The sequence below is a fragment of the Rhamphochromis sp. 'chilingali' genome (assembly GCF_963969265.1).
Source record: "Rhamphochromis sp. 'chilingali' genome assembly, chromosome: 7".
Classification (NCBI taxonomy): Eukaryota; Metazoa; Chordata; class Actinopteri; order Cichliformes; family Cichlidae; genus Rhamphochromis; species Rhamphochromis sp. 'chilingali'.
In genome coordinates this window covers 10,073,791-10,096,217 of record NC_137934.1, presented here as the reverse complement: position 1 = coordinate 10,096,217, position 22,427 = coordinate 10,073,791, and the positions used below count along the sequence as shown (strand labels likewise).

Here is a 22,427-nt window from a genome sequence, read left to right as displayed (position 1 = left end):
GAAAATAATCTAATTGCGATTTTTTGCCCCAATATTGCGATATGCGATTATTTTTTAAGGTATTTGTCTTCTGTATTATTAAACAAAGACAAGCAATACATCATATAGTATGGCCAATACTATATTACATTAATTTTAAACTGTTCTTTCCTGGAAGACAGACCTCTGTTATGATGACATGAGGTGATGCATGAATTGATGACTGACATTTTTATTTAACTTCTTCAATCACAACAGTATATTTGAACATACACAATAGTTTATTTTTAGCTTACAAACATCTGAGCATAAAGTGCTGACAAGGAACCCTGGTGTAAACATTAAAATGAAAGTCAGTACAATGTGCAGATTGCAGAAATATACATAAAAAAAATCAGTGGCTTTACCACACTCAGTTTTTCGACATCTGTGAACTACTAGACAGTCATTCAATTAAAAAATAATATTAAATAAATAAAACTAATAAATAAAAAATACACACATCTTACTGATCTCTGCAGTCAGTAACATTACACATAAAGTGCAAACATAATAGCAATTGTATAAACACACACACAAACACGCCTTTAAAGTTTAAAGGCGTGAAATTGGACGGTCTAGTTCTGATTAGCGTCACCGCTGTCTCGGTGGAGTTTAATAAACTCGGCCGTCTGCTTCTTGCTATCTAAAATATAACCAGACACTGGCGTAAATTCTCGACTGTCTCATACTTCTGTTTAATAAGTTTTCTGTTTGACGTTTAGTCAGCTGTGTGAAAACCAAGGAGGAACCCACCCGGGGGATTAATAAAGTTTTATTTTATCTAATCTAATAACTTTAATCTCAGCCAAACCGATTTACTCACGAACAAACAAAACACTGAAAAAAGCCCAACAATAACATTTTTAGGTTGTCTAAGTGACTTATATATTACGTTTAACCCGAGCAGCGAAACTCCGCGGTGATCTGAAAATGATGTGCCGGGAGTTGTGCCGTTCTCGGCCGCATCAGTAACCCTCGAGCTCCCGGCTAGCTGTCGAGCTGGTGGGTAGCAGACGCCTCTGAAAACGTCGAAGCACTTTTGCAAATATGGGATATCTTGATAAACCGAGCAGATATTTGATGTTTACACAACTACTTTCTCGCCTGAAAATATGTTAAAAGTTTATTTTGTGACCCAGAAAGATTAGTATGAGTAATTTTAAAACTTAGTAGCGGCCGCCATTGCTGGAAACTGGAGTTTGGCTGGGCCGCGCTATGAATTCTGGGATATGGTAGTAATTTGGACAGCCTTCGGCGCGTTGCTGTGACGTAATCGGTCTACAAATGCGGCCTCAGGAGGATGCAGCCCATGAATTGTATAATATAATCGCAGTATAATCGCAGCCTTTGCGGTTAGAAAATTGCACTTGATCATGTCGCGATATTATCGCAAATGCGATATATCGTTCAGCCCTAAAAATGATGTTTTTAAAAAAAATGCCAACAGAGATCATGATGGAGACGGAAAGAGTGCTTTAGATGTAGTTGTTAGTGGATCTAACCTACTTTCTGTTTCCTGGCTGAACAAGTCAGCATCAATGTACTTCCCTGGTACACTGAATAATTCACACACATACATAGAGGCAAGCACATTCTGTTTCTTCAACTCTTCTTCAGCTGATTGGCAGAAAATAAGCTCTTCCTGCTACAGCAAAGGGGAGAAGGTTTTTGAATGTGTGTGGCCAGGAAATGCGGTTATTGAGCGCTACTGGCAGAGAGGCAGCACTGACGGTCACCTTCCATGCAAACACACATACACACACGCCAAAATAGGTCACTCCTCACAATGTTCTCAGAAAAATCCATCTCCCGCGTTGCGAGCATGCAGGGAAAAGATGCACTGCTACAGCATGGAGACTAAAAGGGTCTGTGTGAGTTTGTTGCTGTGCTTCCCTCACTCAGACAATTCAATCAGCCTGATCTGTGTGCTCTGCCTTTCTTTCACTGTGGCATTAATGTCCCCGATCAGTAAAAGGCTGCACAAGTGCAAAGTCATATTCAGTTATAAAGAAAGATGTGGCTAAGACAAAGCAACAACCGCAGAAATATTAAAGGAACAGCTTGACATTTTGTGAAAATATACCGTCTCCGTCTCACTGACTTTCTTACCAAGAAGATCATTACTAAGCTAATGGCTTTAGCCGAAGCTAAAAGCCAACCCCTAATATAAAACAGCATGTTGATGTTTTATATACAAGCTTTTATATTCAAGTTTTTCTTTGAATAAAAAAAAAAAATGAATGGAAAACACTTTGTGAGTTTTGCCCCAACTTTTTTTCATGTTAATAATAGTGCTGTCAAAATTAACACTTTAACGCGGATTAAGCCGTCATCACGATTAACTCGATACAAAAAACTTTTCACGGTATTGGCGCATCTTGGGTGCAGAATGACTCAAAATTCCTGAAATGTTTCTGTCAACGCATTTCGGGCAGTTTGTCCAAGTAGAGTTACCTTTCCACATGCGCAAATGGGCAGTTGATCTAGTAGTGACGGGCAGCTGAACCAATCAACTCAATTTGAAGGAGGATAAACGCAGATTGGCCCTCCAGGGCTCTAGAGTGCGACCAATTTGGTCGCAAATGCGACCAAATTTTTCAGTGGTGCGACTAAAAAAAAATAAAAAATATTTGGTTGCACCTGTGCGACCAACTGTTCGGGTAGCAAAAAAAAAAAAAAAAAAAAAAAAAAAAAAATCTGCAACATTCCCTGTGGTCAACAACAGACACACATTATGCCCCTATCGTGGACTAAACCAATCTGAGATAGTCAGGGGCGGGACCTCTCTGATTGGCCTTGGTCCAATTGAAAGTGCAGGTGGAAGTGGGAGGTGAGTAGCTTGAATAAAGCGATATCAATTCATTAAATCCTGAATCGACTTTTAAACATAACTGTGTTTTGCCAGAAACGCCAGATTCTCAGATTAAAGCTCACAAAACCATTTCAACAACAACCAAACAGCAAATGAGAGCAGGTACACGGATTCCACACAAAGACGTAAACACAGAGGACCGACGCATCAGAATCAGCTTTGTCTTTCTCGGCTTTCTCAACCGACGGCCCGTAGACGGACACGCTGTCGGAGCTTAGCGATCCTGATGCGTCCGGTCCACGCTGTGATTACGTCTTTTTGCGCTGATTCTGAGCTGCAGGTTTTGTCTCTCTCCAACCAAAATCCACCGAGCCAGCAGCAAAAGAAGCAGCAAACTGCGCTTCACATTTGATCAATGTCGTCATGAATTTTGCTGTTTTGCTTCCACGACTATTAAAATCACACTTCATGCACAGCTAGCTCTCTCTCTCTCTCTCTCTCTCTGTACTTCAAGAACAGTTTTCCGTCTCCAATCTCCATCTCCGTCCATTCTGGCCCGTCTCCGTCTCCGGGACTTTGAAAACCAGAATCGAATGGATTATAGAAATCAGTGATGATACCCAGCCCTAGTGAGCAGCCTAGGCACGACAGAAGTGGATGTAGCTGTAATAGGAAAAGAACTATTGCTAACTTTTCTGTTAAGTTAAGGCCTGATCCTTCTGAAATTCATAGCCAGTGCTCTGACACGGTGTCATCAATCTTTGAATGCTGAAAAAGCACAGTGTATCCAGAAAAACACATTATATTATATAAATTATTATAAAATTTGTGTACGCCTAACTTTTGTGCCGTACCGGTACGCCCATGGCAAAAAGTTAGTCTAGAGCCCTGCCCTCTCTATGGGAAATTTGAGCATTAAAAAAAAAAAATAACAAGACGGAACAGTTGACCGACAAAGTATTATGCACATTGTGCAGGAAGGAATTTTCTTTTCACCGAAGCACTTCCAGCTTAAAATATCACATTGACACGATGTATAGGTTAGCCGGGGATGCTGCTAGCACTTTGGCTAACGCGTCACCCAGCTTGCAACCAGCCACTCACGGAGCATCAGTAAGTCTACCTCGGACATATTGACTGACACAGTGCCAAGTGGATTGCAACAACCTGCGACCTATTAATATTGTTGAGAACACGCGCTTTACATAGCTTTGGTTCCTCATTTCAAGGACTTGAAGTGCCCATTATTCTGTTAACACTACATTAATAAAAAAGCAGCAGTAATTATAATGTTTGCTACTCATGTCCAACATGAACATTATCAATCATTATTAGCCACAGCTGCTACCTTAATGACAACTTAACAAAAAGGCTAATGTGGCTATCAGGTTGCTGTTAACTGTTAAATGGCTGGTTAACGTTTATTTCACTGTTGTTGAGATAAGACCTTTGCTGGCTTCTCAAAATATCTCACATTGAGATGTTTAGTGTTGAAAATGACAACTTCAGCTGGAAGTGAGGGGAGTGGCTGCCTATCTGCAGTGCTACTATGTGTTGTGCATCTACTGTGGGAGGCAAAGACGGCACTGTTGACACAGTTACAAATGAGTGTCTAATCCTTTATTAATTTGTTAGTATTGATTAGTATAAGAGTATTGATTTTTTTTTTTTTTTTTTTAAAACAAACCTTGTCAAGATAAGTATTTTTGCCGTTGCCATTTTCAAACCAGATGAATGGCTGAGAAGCTGCAAGCTCACTGTCTAAAGATTTGTGACTGACAAGTCATTAGCCAACAAGCATACTCTGGACAGCCCCCCTTATTCCTTGAGTGACTATAATTTACACAGTGGCCATTATGTTGTATTCAGCATTACTTGAAATTAGTGAATGAGCGCATCAAGTAATCAGCAGTCTTTTTCCAAGCACAGGAGTCACCATTAAAAGGATGACTTCAGTGCTGGTTTCACTTTTCAGACCCAGAACCAATTTCTGTTTGTTATGCTACTATGAGATGAGCTCATTTCAAAACTGCAACAATTAAATTATTAACTGTGTGGTTGATCAGATATAACAATTTCTTCATTTCAAAGGCAAAAACATCTATTATTCCCTGGTTTCATCGTCTTAAAATTGACAATATACAGCTTTTGTTTTAAAAAGCTCAAATAGGCTTATTCAACCACCACCTTTATCTCAGAAACTATCTATTGGTATTTTTTAACATTTTATACTCTAGGCCAGGGGTCGGCAACCTGCGACTCCGGAGCCGCATGCGGCTCTTTAGTCCTTATAGTGCGGCTCCGCGTGGTTTGGGAAAATAAATTAGAAGTATTTAGCTGAAGTGTATTTTACTTATGTTAGTTCTTTTTTAACTTGAAAAAAAAAAATTATATTCTATTATTTTTTCATCGCTCAAAATAAGCGCCACACTCGCGGAAGCCAGTGTACCACAACGGCTCACAACAGTTTTTGTTTGCTACATGGATCATTTTAGTTCTGCTGGGTGTCTTTCCTTTTGTTATATTTCTTAAAGAGTTCAAAATGTGTTAATTACATAAATAAAATTTAATTTTCTCTGTAGCACTTCATGGATTTCATAAGCAACACACCTTAGTTGTTCACACAAAGCATAAAGGTAAAAAAAAAAACAATATATACAGTGTTATCTTCATTTTAGATGTCAAAAAGTATTTGTGGCTCCAGTGTTTTCTTTTGCGTGGAAACTGGGTCCAAATGGCTCTTTGGGTGTTAAAGGTTGCTGACCCCTGCTCTAGGCAATTCACAGAGGAAAATAAGTAGATTAAAACAACATTTCAAAAGCCAAAATACTAGTTGTCACCATTTCCCATATTAATAATGGGGAATGGCAGCAAAAACCACATCACCTAACTATTCAGCTGCTACTTAAAACTAAATACAGTGGTCCCTCGCTATAACGCGGTTCACCTTTCGTGGGGGTTTACACAATTTTTTTTTAGACCATTATCAATCAATCAATCTTGTTCCGTGTCTCCTGTACAGTACAGAATGCGTTAGGCTTGTCAAATTTACATAAATCTTTGATCGCAGTGTGACTCTGAAGTGCTGTACTGTATGTTTGTAAGTTTTCTCCCCAACAAACACAACAATGTCAATGAACCGTTTTGCACAGTCAGAAGGCACCTGCGGGTGCCTTTGGTTTGATTATACAAGAGAGAAAAGTGTGAAAATGTTCATGCCTGTCTGAGAAAAGCATATAAAGTGTGTAGTGAGGGGCTTTACAGTCTTAAAACATCTATAATAATTGTAAAAAATAAAGTTGGCTACTTTGCGGATTTCACATATCGTGGGTTAGTTTTAGAACGCAACTCCCGCGATAAACAAGGGACCACTGTAACTGAATTTCTGTGGATGTTTTGCAGTCAAAGTAATAAAAACTCAGCTTTCAGAGAATAAGTGAGCATGTCAGGTCCCTGCTATTAGTTGTATAGTTAAACAGAGCTTATAAATCATGCTCATTAACAGAGGAAATAACATCAAACCACACCCTGAGCACTGGAATGAGTCAGGGGTTCGGACCTCAATGTCAAAGATCTCAACAAAGATAACGTCAAACAACTTAGCATGAGAAACCAAGTTCAACATACGCGCTCATATGCACAGTGCACTCATTTACACTTGAAGGCAACTGGCCAATATAGGTCAGTGGAGCACTGACAGAATCAGTGCATAAACAATCACACAATGAAAAACAGTGGTGCGACAAGAGTGACTTTTAGTGACACAAAGCAGAATGATTTTTTTCAGTTGCCATTGGGCCTTCCTTTTTTCCTGTCACACTTTCATTTTCAGTTCTAATGTATCTGACTGAATAAGTGGGGTATACCGTGCTTTTGCAAAGGTCCATCATGACGATGCACAAGCATCATGTAATGTTAAAGGAATCTCAAGTAAATATTTTGTAACCATATATGCGATTCTAACTTGTACATGCAGTTAAAATGATTGAAATGGACTGCGGGAAGCACCTGTGCTGAACTGAGCACACATTTAAAACCACCATTACTCCTGAGTGCCCACTTCCTTTGGGACCGCGAATGCCACCCATGCATGTACAGTACAGAGATCATTGTAGACAGACATGCACCAAAACCTACTCACACTTCTTCCTCCAATTTAATGAGTCACCGTGTTAGTGGCTTTGTGATGTCAAAAGACAAAACAAAAGTGACCAAACAAAATAAAAGCAGAAGCGGAAGGAAAAGAGACTGGAATACAGTTGGACAACCCAATGAAGGAAGTGGAAAATTAAATAGTCGAAAGACAACTTTTGAATGTAGAAAGATTTCCTGAACAAGTGTTTAGATGTTTAGCTGGTTCATGCACATTTTAATGGCAAAAAAACCCCCTGGGAGACAAACCTTCAATAAATATGTAATTAAAGGAAAAAACAGAATGAACAGAATGGTTAAATTACAACTTTCAGCTCTTGGTTAAGTGTATTCAAAATGAACACTTAATGGCCCCCTCAGCTCATATTCTGTCCTGAACAGGGTCTTTTAGCTCCTCCATCCTTTCTTATTGGCTGCCCCTCACAAACAAGATTTGAACAGGAGATGGGTGGGGCTTTGTGCTCACAGCCACAGTTTTGTGCCTGACATATATGACCATATTAGGGTCTGAAGCTGAGTGAGAGTGAACTTAATTATCAGCATGACCTCTCCTCTGCCTTTAATCTATTCTGTTTCTCTAAAAGTAATCTGAAATTTAACCAAATTCTTAAGATTATTAGATAATAAAAAATTAAAAGAAAAACCCCCCCCCCCACATCATTGTGAAGGAAAGTGATAATGAAATAATTCACACCAAAAAGCAATGAGATCAGGTACATTTGTAGAGTCCAAACACAACCACATGCACGCATAAATGGTTTGCATTTACCGGTATCGGCTTGTTGGTAGTTTCCCACCCTGGATCAAAGCTTACAGCAGGAAGCAGATGTGAACAGACCTCATAATCCCAATCATCTGGGACAGGGGCTCATTGTGTGTTTCGTGTGTGCTTGGTGCCTATGTGCACGTATTAATCAGCTCCCTGCTCAGATACTGTATTCACTCTCTATATTAAAGGTCAAGCTGCTGACCAAATCTGCACTTTGCTGTGCGATTCTGTGGATTAAGATGACATTTTGGATATGATATTAATAACGATAATGAAATGCAGGATTATTTTCTTCCATAACACACTATACATCAGCAGGGCAGAAGCAGGATAGGTGTGAGTGCAGGTAAACGAATGTGGGTGAGGTGCTATGAACGATATGACTCGTCCCCATTTCCTTTCACGTTAGTCACACATTGCACACACAGGTCATCATTTCCTGAGTATTTCACTGTGTTGGTCCCTTATCTTGATCATTTAAGATGTTCTGGGTTGTTGGTGGGTAAGCTAGCTTTTACACACACACACACACACACACACACACACACACACACACACACACACACACACACACACACACACACACACACACACACACACACACACACACCAAAAATATTGCGTTACATCTTCTGAGAAACACCCAGCTTAGAGGCAAAAGGCTCTTTTTTGGGTTAAGCCACGGAAAAAGGGCGGTTGAGAACGAAGGAGGCTTGTGACACGACAAGAAATTGGGAAGTCTTGTTTCTTGTTGTAGTAACATAAGGCGGGCTGATGGCGATTGCCACACAGACAAAAACAGCAGCAGACCCCTGCTGTGTAACCCTCTTTGACCCATTCGCACAAACAGGCTTATAAAAGTTAATTTACAGCAGCCATTTGAAAACTTCTTACCAAGAAAGTGCAAACAAATCAATTTAAATGTGTTAATTACCTTTTTTACAATATTGTTAAATGATTACTTAAATATTTGAGATTTTTGTGACATTTCTCTCCAAGTACCTGTAACTTTTAATTATTTAATATTTTCAACTATTTGTTCATTAAAAATAAACACCAGTGTGCAGTTGTAGATTTGCAGTAGCCAGTTGTGGACTTAAAATATTATGCATGTTCTGTCATTCAGTGCTGTGCTATAATTATTATGTTTACAGCTCAGTTGCTCCAGTGGCATTTTATTTATATTCAAGTTAAAATAGCACAGCTGTAACACTATAAGCGACACAGGACAGTTGGGTTAGCGATCTTGGTGGAGAATTTGCATGGCTGATGCTCAAGCCCAAGTAATCACTCACTTGTATTTCTAATGCAAGAGTAATGTTTTAACCTTCAGCATTGTGTGTGGACTTCACTAGTGCCTACTATGCCTGGTGTATTATTGGTTAGTTATGTCACCCGCCTGTTAGTATATTTTATTTGCATTTTGTGCTTTATATTTGTATTTATTATTGCTCTTAACTCATTCTGTGAAGCACTTTGGCATACCTGTGGTTTTTTAAATGTGCTATATAAATAAAATTTTATTGTAATGAATGATTGTTTCAGTATTAACATTAAGATTGTAAAACTTAAAATAATCAGCTTCCTTAATTTCTGAGTTCTCTAAACTTGGGATTTACAGTGTACATGCACTCTGTGGATTAAAAGAAAATTGCCTTGGCTTTGGCAGAGAATATGTGTACTGGATTGTGTAGACATATCTATAAGGTAATCAAGTCAGGTTATCAGTTAATGGTGAGACAACATTGGCAAAAAAATGCCTTTTGACAATATAATCAAAGCAAAAAACAGACCACATGTCAAATAACAAAGAAGCTCTTTTACGCAAGTTTAAGAAACCACTGCTAAACAGCCGTCGTAAACAACAGCATCGGAAAGTAGCACCTGATAAGATAAACCAGTTGTATCACTCATTCTTTTCTGCTATAAATGGTAGAAAGACCATTTAAAATTATCTGTACCTACATGATGGAGCCCAGCAGACTCTACATTGAACCGGCAGTAGACTGGTACAAAAAGGAGACTGGTTAATGGCCTCACTTCCAAAAGTTTTCCAGGAGAAAAATAATATATTTTGGTATTCAACAAATTTTTAAAAAAGGAAGAAAAGCATTTTATCACACAGGGTTGAGTAGGCAACCCACATGCCATAAAGTTGAGGCCTGGCTTTGATTCGGCCCCATAGCCATTTACTGCATGTCTGCCCCCAGGGCTTTCTCCCAGATTTCCCATCTTCTCTACATCATCTGATCAAACAAAAGCTGCAAATAACCCCCAAAATGTATATATAAATATTTAAAATATTGACACCAGTCTTAAACCTTGGGTTAAGGCCACAGACGACATAAAAGATGGACATAGACATTGTGATGTCACCTGCCAGTGTTTCCACCACAATCACCAATGATCACTTTCTAGAAGCCAGATGTTACCTTAAATGGATAAAATGGAGTGCTAATTTATCAGCTAACACTAGTTAGCTTGGTGTATTCATACATAACCCAGGTGCAACAGAGAGACATGCATATTGACTAAATAGTGCTACGTAACAGACTAATAAAATACCTGAATTTCACTCAATAAAACTAAAGCAAATTTCTTGGATGTTCTGTACCACACAACAACCCATAATAATGAGATACTCCATTAAAAATGCTTCCAAAGGCTTCAACAAAACACACTTAGTGAAATGTTTAATGTCTAATAGTTGTGGATGAGGTCTTGCAGACTGAGCAGGACACCTGGCAATCAGCATAGCCATACTCCTAACACAATTATCCAGGTGGATTAGCTTTAAAAAAATTAATTTAAAAAAAATCCACCCCACTTGGATATTGGATCCAGTTGGATATTTTATTAATAGGAGAGTCTGTGGAGACTGAATAAGTGTTGCCAGTCTCAGGATGGCACCTTAAGGAAACAGAGTTTCTGCCATTTTCACCGAGGTAACCCCTTTGTTAAGACTGATGGGCCATTTGTTGTTAACATTTATATAACTTATCAGGCCAGTGTTTTCTCTTTCTCTCTCAAAAAGAAGTCACACTGTGCAAATACCTGCTGAAGAATTTGTGTGTTTGTGTGTGGGGGTTATACATAAGCAAAAAAGGCTTTCAGATTCTACACTTAATATGCGAACACACACAAACAGACATATACACACTTCACATAAGGGAAAGCCCCCTCGGTGACACTGGAAATTGTTGCCACACACAATCATAAACCCACACAAACACACACGCATTGTCACATCTCCTTTTTTTCGTCTCCTTGCTGAGCGTTTAATGTCTGTGGCCTGATGAGCACTATAGAGAAGCATGTGTGTCTGCACTTTTTCACTTTCTTTGATGTGCTCCTTCAGAGTAATCTGCTTGCAGGAAAGAAAACACACACAGAGAGAGGCTGAACTCCAATTTCTAAACCCCGTCTAGACTACAAAATTAAGTCCAGTGTTCCCAAAACAGGTACATGTGTTTTTATGAGAGTGTATTTAGAAATAATATCACCCCAACACAGTCCATAACTCACACTTCAACTTTTTCCTTGTACTGAGAGGAGACTAACAGACTTCCAGTAGTGTAAGAAGCTCTGGTTTAATTCTGCACAACTGATGTCTGACAGCATTTGGAGACGCAATGTTACCGAGGACAGCTCTGCAAAAATCCATGCATATGACCCCATGAGGCATTTGGATCAAACTGTTCACTAAATGTTTTATCAGGCTGCATGGTGGCCCAGTGCCCTATAACACGGAGGTCACAAGCTAAACCCCTGTAGCTTCTATGACAATCAACCTGCCTTGAGCTAAACTCTATATTCTATAATCAGACTTTCTCACCAAGTGTAGTCAAAGTGCAACTGTTGTCTGTACAGAGGTCACGTAATGGGTAAATGCGCTTGGGAAAAAAAAAGAAAAAAAAAAAAGCTACTCACAGCAAAGCCCATTCAAATGTCTTCCTTTCCCTTTAAACCCAAATGAAAAATACTTTCAATTAGAATTTTTGATTGGCTGATTAAAAAGGAAGTAAAGTGGAGGCACTACTTTAAATAGGATCCTTCCTCTGCCCACAGGAAGTTACATATAAAAACTAAATCGTCTCCAGGAAGCCAGTGAGAGCTTACCATGTAGAAGTTGAGCTCATTTCACCACGCCAGATTGTGAGTCAGTGATGCAACTTTAGTCACAGCATTATTTATGACACAGCTATTTCCAGGTAACTGACTGATTATTACAATCTAAGGATCAAGTCATAGCAGCAAAACAGAAGCGATCTGATTTTAAATGTGAATACTAAAACATTGACCTTGTCAAGGGGGCGGTCATGGTGTAAAATAAATAACTAAGTAAATAAATAAATAAATATTAAATTAATTAAATTAAATTAAGGTGCTCTTCAATTCACTTTTAGTTCAACAGATGAGCAGCTTGCTAGCATTGTGTGATATTAAGCCTTGAGTTAAAGCAAGGCCAAAGCAGGTCTGTGATCTTCTCCAGCCTATGCAGCCAAAACATTTTGCCATATGTTTAACATATATGCAACATATTCGTTGCAATAATTTGTTAATTTTAAGGTACAAGGTGATGGGTAACATAGGTGCTGCCAAACATAGATTGTATAAAGAAGATGGTAGTAGGTCTGAAAAGTGAAAGCAATAATAACTGCTTTTTAATAGTCAGCAGAGGGAGATCTGCTGGTTTCAAAAATACTTCCAAAATTACAGACGTTTATGGGAAAGTGGTCCATGCTTCCTTGCTTTTTGACCTCTAAGCTGTAAGCACTTTCCTGATGACTTTATGGGCTTAATCTCAAGTTCTGGGTCATACTGACTAAAACACGAGGCACCATCATGGGTCATGGGACTTCACTAACCAATTGGTAACATTATTTTAATCTTTTATTTACAGTCTATGTCATCAGCGTGTGAATGGGTTGTGAAATTAAGTTAGACATGTTAAAGGGATTTTTCCCCATTTCTCTTTCAAAGCCTTTTCTGCATTGTAGTTAAAATGAATTTTATTCCTGGGAAAATCCAAAGTACTGCTTCCCACACAGAAACTTTACTTAGGCACACTACGCAATAATAATAATACCTGCTCAAAGAAATCTGAAGACTCATTGTGGCATTTTACATTTTGCAATCTGTATGAGAGAACTATGCCACTCCATGATCACTTTACATCCCTGCTTTCTTATTTTGAATGGTCACTGCTAACCAGCTAGGCTGCCTGATGATTGTGCTGATCGATACTGATCGCCGGACTCCCCAGAGACATGCGTCCATGGCTGAACGTACCCATTCACCCATCTTTGATTGTAGCTGGCAACTGCAGTCTCTGTTACTCTGAAGATCAGGTCTGGTCCGTAACTCTAAGGAGAAGCAGGTGGAAAACGACTTTGTGTTCCCAAACAGAGCTCACAAGAACTGCCAATTTCAGTAGAAAAGGGTGGAGCTGAAGAGCACCGGTGAGCTGGTACAGGTGGCTTTTAAAAATATTTAGTCATTTATATGGCACAAAAGGTTTGTAATGATATATTATATTTTTTTTTTTATTTTTATTTAGAGCTGTGAATCACGCAAAGCCTTTTAAGTAGATGCCAAGGGAAAAAAATATTGAGCTGCAATTGATGAGAACAGGTCAACTTTAACAACAAGGCTTTTCAGAAATTTGCACAGAGAAACTTTAAATCATAATTTATGCCCACATAAAGCCTATACTTTAAAAATAAATGAATTTCAATATTTTTTCTCTTTTTTTAAGTAAACTCGATGGTTCATCTTAATTCCTCCCCTTCGTGTCTGGTTGACCAGGCTATTAAAAAAGTAAATAAATAAATAAATCTGGCTCTCTTACATAAGCACTAATAGCTGGTTTGAAAAGTCGTGGGTTGAGAGAAACAGCTGATAACCCCCCTTTTTCTGAAACAATTACAATTGCCATTGTTGCATCTGCACAGATGGTCCAAATAACAGCACATATTTGACCTTTTTTGCATGTGTACTTTTTGGATTAAGTCACCATTACAAAGCAAGAGTGTTTACAGTAAAAATGCATCTACCTTTTACTGATGACATTGCTTAACCTTAAAATGGACCAATCATGCTCATTTCCACCTCCATATTTTTTTTTCCCTTGGGCTCTAGTAGAGTAGCTTTCCATGACTCAAAAGAACCCCAAACTTGTTTATCCTATACTTGGTCTCAGCTTATTACCTGGCTCCTCTCCCTTTAAGCCAACAGTCTTCTGATTGGCTACCTCAGCAAACAGATGGTTTGAACACCAGATAGGTGGAGCTTCTGTGCTACTTCTTTCACATCATACAAAGCCAAAAGTAGGGTATTCACCATTGCAATAGTTTATATATGACAGATGGAAGGTGAATCACTTCAGAGCTGACATAAAATGCTCTTCAAGAGCTCAGTCATATCTATAAATAATGTAGGTCCTTGGAGCAAACATTCAATTCTCAATGTACATCTTTATCCTCCACTTCATAAGTATGCAGACATACATCCCATGTAATCTGCCTCTATATGACTGCCACTGAAACAGCTCACTGTCAAGTTTTCTAATAAGGTCAAACATGGCCAGATACCCCACGATACTTTCCAATTAGCGTCCCAGGTGGAAGAAAAACCTGAAGTTTCCCCACTGCATCAAACAGCAAAACAACTACTGAAATAAACGTATAATCTCTGACTCTTTGGCCCACTAGAGCCTGTAATTATGTCAATAAAACACATTCTATATATAAACAACAATAGGCAGTTAAAGTGGGTGTTATGTCAGGGTGTTCTGGTGACTCACTTCATAGTGAAGCACACCCCATGTGCTTGTGGTATTGCGAGCTTGACTCCAGCAATTGAAAGCCTCACACAAGACTTGAAATCAACGCCACAGGCTAGCAGCAACTGGCTAAGACACTTACTTACATGTTTGCTGCGGCTTGTGAGCGTCAACAATGCTCTGTACACTGGCACACAAGCCACATGTGCTCAATCAGGACAAATTTTCTTGACAGCTAGCTGGTGCGTTTGCTAAATAATTTAGCTGAATCTCAACATTCACAAGCTGCTGCCAGCTGTTAAGAAAATTTAGCTTGAAGCCCAATTTTTATAAGCCTCATTCAGTAACTTTGCATGTACAAAAATAACCCCGATTACCATGACTAACGAGATAAAGGATAATTGATTTAATGGAAGCACTTGAATGCCCCAGCGATTAAGTTTATATGAGCTGCATGATTGTCAAGGGACTGTCTAGAGACATGTGCGATAGCCTAAGGCTAACAGGAAATATATTGTATTTCATGCCAATGAAGTTCATTTGAAAGGAAACCACAGACATCACACAAATAATCAAGAGTTAAAGCCTGACAAGCAGTCAGTAGTGTCCTACAACTTCTTAAAAACACCACATTTAATAGCCTAAAAACGCTTGGTGGGGTGTTTTGCTGGAAAAACTGACAGGAAGAAACACTTTCCGCTTTAAAAGCTTTAAAATTGTTCTCTTCCCATACAACGTGTGGTTGTTGTAGGCAGTTTGACAAGGCGTGGACGTGTGTAATCTATGAATGGCAAGTATAGTGGTGCTAAAAGAAGAACCTGCATTTAACCAGTTGAGTCTAGAAACAGAATTTAAGGGCGAGAGAAAACGGGCAGGCAATAAAATCACAAACATATGGACACTGTACTGAGTCTACCGCGTAAAAATTCATCTAAAGAGGGCATGCATGGTGAAATGAATCTTCTGTAAATAAGCCAAAAGCAGACTAGTTCCAGCTCCGTAGCTCTCGTCCACCATGCACTTCCTTAATGCCTCTCACATAGCTGAGAACTAATTTTTTTTTTTTGACGAACATCTCCCAGCTCCTTGTTTTCTGCAACTCTCACTCAAAAGACAAGACAGAAGGCTAAGTCATGAGCACAAAATTAGACACAGATTCGCTTATTATAGAAACTGTTATGTACTTAATCTGAACGAGAAAGAGAGCCCTCGATCCAAAGTGTGCCAAAGAGTTGCATTTTTATAGCCAGGACAAAATGTTATGAAATGGGCCAAGAAAGAATGTTGCAAGCTCCAGCAAGCAGCTTGCATGAAGTAGGGAAGTGAGGAGAGTCTGTGTGTGGGGGAAAAAGTTAACCATTCTGGTGCTGAGGAGCTTAATTCCCACATAATCAAACTGCAACATGATTAACATGAAACTAGGCTGGATGATAAGGCTGCTCATGAAGGAAAGTCTAAACCTGTTAAACTGTAAACTTGCTGTAAATTAAGATAGTAAATCAATTTCCACCGAACATTTCTAAACATATCTAAATTAAAGTGGACTCAACGACAGAAATGTTTTTATAGGAGTGACATTCCTGTTGTGGCATTTTAAACCATTTCACAAGCCTTGGTCCTATTTTGAGTCCAGACTTTCAACACAGTGACATCCAGTTATGTAGTGAAGGCAAACTAATGGACTGTGGGTCAGCAGTCACCGCAAAATATGTAATCAAAATCACTTCAACAGCAAGCATCTCTAATCTCAAAAGATCCTCTCCACATGTAAGAAAGTTGCCAGATTAAAACTAATGCTGTTGTAAGGTTTAGTTTAAATCAGGGATGTCAAACTCATTTTAACATTGGGGGCCAGATACAGCCCACTTTGACCTAACTACATGTTTGAACTGAATGATAGAAAAATAGTTTTGTCTGTCAGCGTGACTCTTAAATTGTAAGAAAAAAACCTGTAAAATTACATGCTACAATTAGGTGTATCCATTGCACACATAAATGACCTAAAAATAATCAAATATAGCAACCATACATTTCTATAATAGACAAAAAACTGGAACCTTTCAAACATTTAATTTTTAAAATCTTTGGTGTAGCTTGAATCTCCATGTGGGTGCCTTTAGAAGTAAAGATAAAGCTGTAAAACATTTGAAAATACTGTTAAAAGTCCAAAATTTATACCCTCAATCATGTCTTCCAAACTTTGTAGTAGGGTCTGATTGGAGTCTTTGCCTGGCCTCCAAGCCTTAGGTTTGACAACCCTTGTTTAAACGGTCTTTTTTTTTTTTTTTTTTTTTAAATATATGGCTCCAGTGTATGGGGAGCTCTTTGCAATTTGCTTTCCTTAAACTGGAAATGTAAATAAAAGTTTGCAAGTGGCCAGATTTATCAATGACCACAATAGATACCTGCTAAAACTTCTACTAAAATTGAAGTCATTTTATAAATAGTTGACAGGATTTTTTTTATTACTGGAACACAGAGAAAACCACAGGAAATAAAGCATGCAATCAAGCTTAGGTTTGTGGATACTTAGTGCTTATGAGGACAATGAATCACTGCACTGTCTCAATCAAGCATATAGCCACAATAAAAGATATACCTACAAGCTGCTCCAGCAACGTCATTAAAATAAATAAATAAATAAATAAATAAATAAATAAATAACCAAGAGCTAGAGAGACAATAATATATCTTGTCTTTATCATTTGCCCTTTTTAAAAAAATTTTAAAGAAACCGGAATCGGCTGTATTTCTGTGGCATGGGAGACAATGCTAGGCCGCCATGTAAAGCCTGGAAATGGGAGGAAAAAGGAAGAGGGCAGTGTGGCCACCCCTGCCTCACCTCCTGGGGGATACACAGAGAACCAGGAGACGGGGGGGAGGCTGGGTATGATATGAAGGGTCAGTATGGAGGAAAAGGTGGAGGTTATAAAGGGAAGAGGGTACATGTGAGACAGATATAGGATACAAGAGGCTAGGTGGAGGCGCCTGTTAATTTTGACCCACCATAAAGTCGCTGCCGAAGTTATCCTCTCCCCTCACATCGTTCCCTTCGCTCATGGCCTTCACCCCCTGGATAAACTTTCTCAGGATGCCGGCTTGGTCCATTTCTTCAATCTTCTTGTTGCCTTTTCCTTTAAAAAATCTCCCAAACTGGCAGGGGGGTAGGGGAAATGTTACAAAATAATAAAACAAAAGCGGACACAGGGAAAGAGGGAAGAAGGAAGGGAGGGGAATAAATAAAAATAAATAAGCTTCACGGGTCCTCCCAGAGAGTCATCGTCCGCTCACAACACAACACCTTTTTTTTTTTAATTATCGCCCCATGTTGTTTCTCCCTTTCCTTCTTTCTTTCTTCTGGACTGTTTTCACAACGACAGCGGTTAGTCCCAGAGAAAAGCAGCAGCGGCCGGATTTTCTGCCCCGTAAACAACTTCACAACCGCGGCGGTGCACGAACTGTAAACACTTGGCTATGCGAGAAAAGAAAAATAAAGGAAAAAAGACAAGAGCCTGGGTCTGGCCAGCTTATGTACCCCTCCCTGTCTACCTCGGTTGCCACATTCACACACTGCTGCTCGTTATTCGCTACTGGGGAACATCCGGACTGGGTAAAGCCAAGGAACAATTAGGCCCGCCCCTTCCAGGATATACTTATATCTGATTGACTAACGCTGACCAGGAATTAAAATCCAAGTGGCTAAACTGGGTGTCGCTCCACCCAATAGCGTGTTCTCATTGGATAGAATCTGTGCCTGTCGTTTTGACGCTATTCGTCATTGGTGAGCTAAATTACGATCCAAAAACGTAAGGTTTAAATAAACGGCGTTACTGTTTTGCTGTAATTTTTATCGATACTTTAAAAAATTATTTGTTTTTATTCGATAATATGCTGCTTCACATAAAAAATGTTTTTTCTTACAGTCTGATAATTATATATCTAAATAGGTCATCAGTATTATTACATTTAAGATAAGATAAGATAAGATAAGATAACCTTTATTAGTCCCACACGTGGGAAATTTGTTTTGTCACAGCAGGAAGTGGACAGTGCAAGAGTTATGAGGCAAAAATTAGAATACAATAAGAATAAATACAGTACACAACTGTACAGAATAGAATAAAATAAAATACTATATACAGTAGAATAAAATAAAATAAATATACAATAAGATAAAAAATAGAATACAAATACAAATACTATATACAACTGAGTAAAAATACAACGATGACAGAAAGGATTATTGCACTTAGTATTATTGCATATGTATGGATGTGTGTGCTTGATCAGTTAAAGTCTTTATTATGGAGTCTGACAGCAGTGGGGAGGAAAGACCTGCGAAATCTCTCCGTTAATTTAATTGGGAAAACAAACACATTTATATCTTCGTGAACGATATAGTCCTACTCTACTGTACATTTTACATAATTTCATTTGTCTAAAACTTTAGTAACCAAATTATTTCTCAATCCTATCTTAGTATTGTAATACTTCGCACTTTACGAGTATAGGTATATATTGCAATTCACTCTGCGTGTCAGCGCTACTTAACAAATACTAATTTAATGGGAACTGTTTATCAGAATGTACAGATACACCTTTCTAGATCTGTCCTGGTAATTTGAATTACTATAACCTTCTCTATAACCTGCTCTCAGAAAATGCCACTCACTGAATATTTTTCTTTCTTTTAGACCATTCTCCATAAACCCCATTTAAAAAACTCAGTAGATCATCAGTTTCTGAAATACTCAAACCAGCTCATGTGACACCAGCAACAATTCAGAGTCACTGGAATCAAACTTCCTCCCAATTCTAATGCACAGTTTGAACTTTTGCAGGTCGTCCTGACTATGTCTATATGTCTATGTCATGCGTTAAGTTGATGCCAAATGAGTGGCTAATTAGATATTTGTATTATAACAGGTGTACCTAATAAAGTGGAGGTGAGTGTGTATATATGCATGCATTTCTGTTTCTTCACATCGGTGGAAAAACATTGTTGGATGATTTTTTTATTTGTCACTTTCTTAAATCAGTGATCACATTCATTATTAGAAAAATAGAGGACATCAGTAAACGTTTGCATACATTTGCATACATGTATTGTAATGAAATCTATTGGCCTTCAATATCTAACTATCCGTGGTCTAAAATCAGAAAGAATAACTATAACAAATAATCCTAAAACTAAGATAGATAGATAGATAGATAGATAGATAGATAGATAGATAGATAGATAGATAGATAGATAGATAGATAGATAGATAGATAGATAGATAGATAGATAGATAGATAGATAGATAGATAGATAGATAGATAGATAGATAGATAGATAGATAGATAGATAGATAGATAGATAGATAGATAGATAGATAGATAGATAGATAGATAGATAGGAAGAAGCAACTAACAGCTAAGAGATTAATGGGTCAGATATATAATCTGGATTAAAATGTGACAGAAATAGAGACAAAGAAACGTATCATGTATCACGCACATATTTAATTCTCCAGTGTGACTGAGTGTGTGTGTGTTTAGGTGATGTGTTTTGTCACATACTCACTTTTGCAGTGATAATGCTGATCTTAATTTTGTTGTAAGTTTTTTTTTCAAAGACAATAAAGGCCTTCTAATTCTAATTAGGCATGCAGACAGTGTAAAATTGTCACTATTGTGGTAGCAAAAGTAATAGCAGTTATTAGTACTATAGCAGAAAATGTATTAGCATTGAAAGTACATGGTATATAGCAGAAGATTGGTATTATGTATGTGTTATGTAATAATGCTAAGAGGTTCTAATTTGAACATCCAGTTCATTTAAATTTGATGTAACTGACAAACTGAGGAGAAAGTGCGAATGACAAACGGAGAAAAAAAGAGAGGAACCAAATTGGTATTCAGGATAAAGCTGTCTGGGGACGAGAACTCAATAGACACTTATGCACGACGAACTGTCTTCCAATAAACACAGAGGGGAATCAAGTCACTTTGTTTTCCTTTAGTTCTAGCACTGACAACAAACAAACCCATCTATTCAGCTAGAGTAAGAGGGAGAAGGAGAGGGGACGCTGTCACAGAGCCAACAAGCCTTTCCTCACACAAACTGCTTTTTGTTCCTCTTGTCTTTAAACTTATTTGCTTGTTATCCCAGTAAATATTCACTGTTTTCTTTGCTGTCCCAGTTTCATGTCCTTCTCTCTTTCCTACATTTTCTCTCTCGTTGTTTAATTTTATTTCTGAGCTGAGTCAAACTTTCTTGCCCTTAGCTGTGCCCTGAATGGAATCTATAGTTGTTACTGTATTTAAGAGATGCATTATCTACTAATCCAATAACTGAATTCTGAACATTTTTGGGGGATTAAAGAGCCTAAGAAAGTAGAACCCAAAGATATTCAGCCAAAAAAAAAAAAAAAAGACTCTCATACACACTGGTGAGGGTTAACTATATAAATGAAGACAGATTGCTAACACGCTGCAGTCAAGCTAAGTCAGTTTGCACTTTTCAGTGCAACTTGTCTACGATGCACCTCTTTGACTCAGCTGGTCGGGTTGCTAACTGGTTGTACTCTGGTTATATTCCTATATAAAAGCATTTTGGAGTTAAATTGCTGCCCTGCACCGACTACATCAGAGGTTGTGGAAGAATTTCTCTTACAAATCTGCTAGGTTCTCTCTGGACTCTGAATGTAAGTAGTCAATGTTAATTTCTGTGTATGTAGATGGCAACAGTTTCCCCAGTTTTTCACAGATAACTGCTGTAATATCACAAACAGATTGCATGTAATTGCCAACTTGACCCCATTTAATTATAAATTATTGCAGACTGACTCCAGCTTTTCACCATCTTAACCCAACAAGGTTTCTTTAAAGAGAGCACCTGACCCCGCCTTCGAAAAGACTACTTCGAAGACAATAAGACTGCAAGTTCATTGCACAAAGTTACCACAACTGGTACCCAACCACTGCTTTCCCTAATGTGACTGTAGCATACGGTAGCTTTGTCCTTCTTTATAAAAAAAATTCTTACTCATTATCATGTATCAGCTTGTTTCCCTCTAAGACCACTTCCTTTAACCCATGTTTCTTCTGATTGGCTGCCCCTCTCAAGCACAAGGTGTGAATACAGGTGGGATGGAGAGCAGGAAAAGCATACTGTGTCAGTTTTAAGGTACATAAATAATGATTTCTTTGTGAGTCTGCGCAGAAGGATGTAATTGTGTAGCTGGATTATTCTGTTTCCTCCCAGCATAGTTCATTAGAAACAGGTCAAGCAGACTGAGGAGATAAACACACATCAAAGAGCACTGTGGTCTACTGTACTCTGTGTGTGTGCGCGCATGTGCATGACTTCTCTCATGGCTGTATGATGAGGAATATTTTAGGAAAGAGCTTGTGGCCTTCTCTCTTTTCTCAGCACTGGCTCTGGTTGCACTGCATCTGACCCTGACCTCTGATCTCCATGCAGAGAAGATGGGAGTCAAAATTTCACAAGAGAGGGGGGGAGGATCAGTTACACATGATATTTTTATGACCCTTTTCCCTTCCTTTACCAATTTCCTCTGCCAGTGCATCTCCACTCTCTTTACCCCTCCTTCTCCACAGATACGTCTACAGCTCTCAAACATATACACACTCCCCCCCCCTCCTTTTTTCACTGACTCTTCATTTCCAGTCCTTCCTCATTCTATACTCACTCTCTTCTTTTTCCTTCCTCCCTCTCTTTGTGGAATGTGCTGTTCAGAAGCAGCTGAGTGGAGGAATGTTGCTGTAACAAGCCCATACAACAACCCCAAGGTAGGGAGGTTCCCCCCTCCCACACACACAGTCATGTATTTACACCTTAATTTTCTGCATGTCACATACTTGCCTGCAGTAGAAGAAGAGCA

At 38.6% G+C, this 22,427-nt stretch overlaps 1 protein-coding gene across 7 annotated transcripts in view; it reads right to left on the bottom strand.

The window, feature by feature from the left end:
• Positions 1-18,122, bottom strand: part of LOC308399048 (tyrosine-protein phosphatase non-receptor type 12-like) — a 56,807-nt gene extending 38,685 nt beyond the window's left edge. For all 7 annotated transcript variants that reach the window (XR_013972065.1, XR_013972066.1, XM_080885992.1 and 4 more), the window contains exon 1: positions 17,545-18,122. Coding sequence is in view for 5 of the 7 variants with exons in the window: in XM_080885992.1 (XP_080742118.1) it covers positions 17,545-17,646 (102 nt within the window). In the remaining 2 variants the exon portion in view is untranslated. The remainder of the gene's footprint in view (positions 1-17,544) is intronic.
• Between the last annotated feature and the right edge of the window lie 4,305 nt (positions 18,123-22,427).